Source organism: Poecilia latipinna, unplaced genomic scaffold, assembly GCF_001443285.1.
Source record: "Poecilia latipinna isolate Pla-1442-1.1 unplaced genomic scaffold, P_latipinna-1.0 Scaffold291, whole genome shotgun sequence".
NCBI lineage: Eukaryota > Metazoa > Chordata > Actinopteri > Cyprinodontiformes > Poeciliidae > Poecilia > Poecilia latipinna.
Window position 1 is genome coordinate 510,535 of NW_015112907.1, and position 4,993 is coordinate 515,527.

General features: G+C 34.4%; 1 protein-coding gene across 1 annotated transcript; it reads left to right on the plus strand.

Moving 5' to 3' along the window:
- The first annotated feature begins 1,702 nt into the window (after positions 1 to 1,702).
- On the plus strand, positions 1,703 to 4,434 carry srek1ip1 (SREK1-interacting protein 1). The gene is made up of 5 exons (XM_015034232.1): positions 1,703 to 1,861; positions 2,270 to 2,317; positions 2,711 to 2,869; positions 3,274 to 3,346; positions 3,772 to 4,434. The coding sequence occupies exons 1-5, from the start codon at positions 1,849 to 1,851 to the stop codon at positions 3,998 to 4,000; spliced, it is 522 nt and encodes a 173-aa protein (XP_014889718.1). The 5' UTR covers positions 1,703 to 1,848; the 3' UTR covers positions 4,001 to 4,434.
- The last annotated feature ends 559 nt before the right edge of the window (positions 4,435 to 4,993 follow it).

Below are 4,993 nucleotides of genomic sequence, written 5' to 3' on the forward strand. Positions count from 1 at the left end.
TTTTTTTTGAATTTTAAAAAAAAATTTTAAAATTTTTTTTTTTTTTTTAAAAAAAAAATTAAATAAAAAAAAAAAAAAAAAAAAAAAAAAAAAAAAAAGGCCAGGGATGTTGACTTACCCAAAAGCAGATTCAGCTCTTGTAGACAAAATGCTGACTCTGGGAAATGGGGTGGGACATAAATTAGTGATTAATAAATTATCTGCAAGTTTTTGCACATGGCCCAATGAAAGCATAAACATGTAAATTGTCAGTTGCATATTTAGTTCTCAAGTTTGGTGTAATCTCTTCAACAAGAACTACAAATAAACTGGCACTGTTTGCTGCACAAATTATAGCAGCGACTTTGGCTTTCCAGTGGATAGAGGTTTGTTTTGATACTAAGACATGAAAGTGTTCTGGAAATAAACTCTGAGATCAGTATGCAAAGAGAGCTAAGACTAAAGTGATAGTTCTCCAATGTTTTTATAACAAGTCCAACCTCAGTTCAGGTTTTCCATGTGCCCAAACCCTGACATTTTAAAACAAAACTCATGACTACATGAATTTTGTAGTCATGTAACTAACTATCTGTTATATTTTTAACGAAGAAGCCAACGTTTCAATTTGGAAATTCAGAGGTTTCTCATCTGGTTTAAAATCCAATATGGATTTTAAAGCCTAGTTAAAGTGTTGGGGTCAGGTTTACCCCAACACTCATCCAAACAATGCTTAAAAAATTCCTTTAAAAAATCTAAATTGAATTATTTTGACAATAAGACATGCTTGGTGTGAACCAAATGAAGCATTCCAAAAACAGAATCTCATACCAACTGTGGAGCATCGAGCTAGGATCATCATGGTTTGTTGATGCTTTGCTGCAGCATTAAGTGGCCAGAACACCATCATAGGACCCACTACGAGTTCTATCATGTTTTAAAGGTGCTGAATAAAATGTGAGATCATGTGTTTACCTGGAATTAGGTTTTTCTTTTTCATGAAAATAAACACAAGCTTAGATGTTGATACATTAACATTTCTTAATGAATTAATGAAATGGAGTATCATATTTTTCATGACAGCTTAGTGAAAGCTGCAAGAGAAATTGTAATTACATGGCACTATGCAACATTTGAACAAATCAGTTTGCTTAACCAACTTGTATTCTAGATTGAAACATGAGCACAATAAATAAAAAATGTATCTGGAACAGTGCAACTCATATAACAAAGGGAGAAATTTCCTCAAGATTTAGCAATCCCGCAGACAAAAGCACAAAAAATATTGTTCATTAAAATCAAAAGTTTGGTATTATGTATTGAAAAGCCAACTGTGTTATATCATGTTAACAGAAAAACTGGCCTTTAAGAGGTCTAAAGGCCTTAAAAAATTATTTTTGATTTTAGTTGAATAATTTCAAAACATCACAAGTATTAAATTTACTATTGGACTTTTAAAGAAAAAACTAGATTACTAGATTCTTTGTTAATGCTTTTTGTTTGTTAGTTGTTTTTCTTTTTTTTTCTTTTTTTTGCCTGGCTTGTATTTATTTAGTTAGCTAAAAAAAAAAAAAAAAAACAAAACAAAACAAAACAAAAAAAACAAAACAGGAAAAGATTAAAAGCCTGGTTCCATAATATATAAAGTACGTGTAGAATATCGTCGCATTTTCAACAAGGACCAGAAGATGGCGGCTTTGCACAATGTTGACAGCTTCGAACATACAAAGCCAAGAAGAAGACAGAGGAACCTGGTAGTTTCTAGAAATATATGTTTCCGGCCGACGGTATTTTGCCTTCGGACTTGTCGAAACCTTCGCGCTTAAACAACATAAATTTTTGGACAGCATTGGCTTTGTCCCATAAACTATAATGGCGCTCCCTGGTATGTATTTCATTTTTTCTGTTGTTTCTTGGTTACTATTATCGGAGTGATGTTAAACAAAGGCTTGGACAATAACATTACAATTAAAGTAGTGCTAACCGGATGATATCTCCGTATTAATATTAAATACCAAATAGTTAAGCAATTTATACCTGAGACCTTATTTTTCTTTTAAGCAGAAGATACTGTTTGATATTTGCATAGTTTTATGAATTAACAAATAGTACAATTTTAGCAGGGGTTTAGGGGTTCTAAGGCAAAAAGATTTTTTCTATCGTTTTACTGATCTACTACTATTGAAGGTCAGTCAATGGATGTGTTATAACAAATATATATCTTCATTATTTATGGTAAGCCCCACTGGTCTGTATTTAATTATTTAACTTTTTTGCTTTTGTTTTCTTTCAGGACCTAATAAGGACAACATCAGAGCTGGGTGTAAGAAATGTGGATATCGTAAGTAAAGCTTCACACCACAATTCAGAGAACAAGTTTTCTGTACTAATTATAATGCAGTTTTACTTCTAAAGAGGTTTTGTTCGTTGTGAAGTTGCAGTTAATTTGAATTGTGCAGGTTATGTTCACTTGATTGCCACTCTTGTTTAGAGGATTGGGAGAAGGCAAAGGAGAGATTTTGTTTTTGTTCTTTTGGAAGCAATACAAGTGTGAACAGTTTTTATTTTAGTCAGTGTCAATGAAAATATTAAGAGTTTTGTGGGGCTTCATCACGGTGGCTAATAATTCTGATCTCAACTGTAAATGTCACACTGAAGTTAGGTGTAACGCCATTCTGAGTTCTGATGCCTGTGGTTCCTTTATCCTAATGATCTCTTTTCACCTGTTTTGCAGCGGGCCATTTAACATTCGAGTGTCGAAATTTCGTCCGAGTCGACCCCCAGAAGGACATTGTTCTGGATGTAAGCAGCACCAGCAGCGAGGAGAGTGAAGACGACGTGCCTGCTTCTCAGCACAGTGAGAAATTGGGTCGAAGTGTGCTGCGCCAAAAAGGTCGGATTCCATGTCAAGCATTTTTCAAGTACAAATTCATATAGATAATTTTAAGAAAACTATGCAAATACATTTCACTGTTGCTGTCATCATTGCAAATTACATATTTATGTGTGTCTTGTGTGTTTGTTCATGAATCACAAACATGAAAACACAATTGAGCTCTAATGTGAAGTTTAGTTATTTATATTGCATCTGGAAAGTATTCACAGCCCTTCCCATCTTCCACTTTTTGCTATGTTACAACCATATTCAACTTTGTTCAGAACAGGAATTACAATGAGGCTTATATGTAAATGCTCGTAATAGTAAAATGTTCTTCTGAAATACATGTGCTCTGTTATTAAAATATTAACTGTTTTTTTCGAACACTGACCTTTTCTTTCTACAATGTTATGTTTCAGATTCTCATGATGAAGATGACAGAAAAAAGAGACGTAAACGAAAGAAGAGCAAAGACAGAAAATCAAGAAAAAGGTTAGTTTAAAAAACACATTTCAGCTTCAGCATAAAATCTTAACTTAAATGCTCTTGATCTGATGTGAGAAGAGTGCAGAAATATACACTGCTCAAAAAAATAAAGAGAACACTCAAATAACACATCCTAGATCTGAATGAATGAAATATTCTCATTGAATACTTTGTTCTGTACAAAGTTGAATGTGCTGACAACAAAATCACACAAAAATCATCAATGGAAATCAAATTTATTAACCAATGGAGGCCTGGATTTGGAGCCACACACAAAATTAAAGTGAAATGTTCCCTTTATTGTTTTGAGCAGTATATATTCATAATGACACTTTGTAAGGTTGAAGTACATACAGGTCCTGACCAATACCTAAAGCTGTCCATGTTCCTTTTGTCTAAATTATTATTATTTTTTTTAAATTTTCACTTAGATCTGCATCATCCAGTGACGACGAACCAAAAAAGAGAAAGAAACACAGCAGATCCAGCTCCTCGTCAGACGAGGAAGACAGGAGAAAGAAAAAGAAACAAAGTCACAAGAAGAAAAGCAAAAAACCCAAAAAGGAGCATGGGAAACATCACAAAAAGAAAGAGAGAAAAAGAAAACACAAGTCATCATCCTCTTCTTCATCAGCTAGTGAATCATCAGAAAGTGACTGAACCGCCAATCCGTAGCCTCAGGATGTCTGACGTTAATGAAGCAGATCATGTATATTGTGTCTTATGACTTTGATGTAAATAGTTTGAATCCCCTTTTTTTTTTTTTTTACAACGTGTGTCCATACACTGCTGCGTCTTTAGATGATGACATTATGACGCTGTTATCTGTTGGCGCTCTGCATTCTCAATAGCTGGTACAAGGCACACTACATGCTGTGTTAACGTTTTGCCTTCCTTTCGTCATTTGCTGTATTTATGCACAATAATTTGAATTTCATCAGATGTACTCCATCATATGTGCATTGGTTTTACATGTCATAAAGGAAGAGATTGTAACATTGTATTACTACACATAATTCAGGTTAATGGCTGTGCAGATTTTTGTTTAATCTCCTTTTATGTTTTTCATTCTGTATTAAAAGGTCAAATGTAAACTGAACTCCTCGAGTTTTATATTACAGTGACTTTGTGGCGACATGTTTCATGGTATAGATCAGGGTTGTCAAACTCAATTTCACCGAGGGTCACTTCAGCATATTGGCCCCCCTCAACGGGCCACATTGACGGTACAAATCAGGAGTGCATCCCTGCTAAAACACACCCCAGACAATAGGTTGACTTCCCTCATTCAGTTCTGTAGAGGCTTATAATGAGTCAATGGTCCAGGTGTGTTAGAGAAGGAATGCATCTAAAGCTGCAGATAGTAGCTCTGGGAAACTAGACTTGGGCAGCCCTAGCATAAATGTATCAAAATACAATGTTAAAAATAAATTAAGCACCACCTCATATTGTTAAATAACTGATTTTATGTATTGAAGTTTTAAATATTGCATTTGAGTTTCCATGGCCTATAAAATACTGGGGGTCCACATGTGGCCCCCGGGCCTTGAGTTTGACACATTTGCATTACGCCATTGAACTGCCAATTGGTAATTGAAGTAAAGTAGCTTCGATTTCAAAGAAGCCTACATTGAAGTCGATTGGCAAATCAAC

What these genes read in the sequence shown, in the direction of transcription:
- srek1ip1 (XM_015034232.1), top strand. An exon ending in AAGTGTGCTGCGCCAAAAAG is followed by an intron (nt 2,870 to 3,273) that starts GTCGGATTCCAT and finishes GTTATGTTTCAG; the next exon opens with ATTCTCATGATGAAGATGAC. An exon ending in GACAGAAAATCAAGAAAAAG is followed by an intron (nt 3,347 to 3,771) that starts GTTAGTTTAAAA and finishes ATTTTCACTTAG; the next exon opens with ATCTGCATCATCCAGTGACG.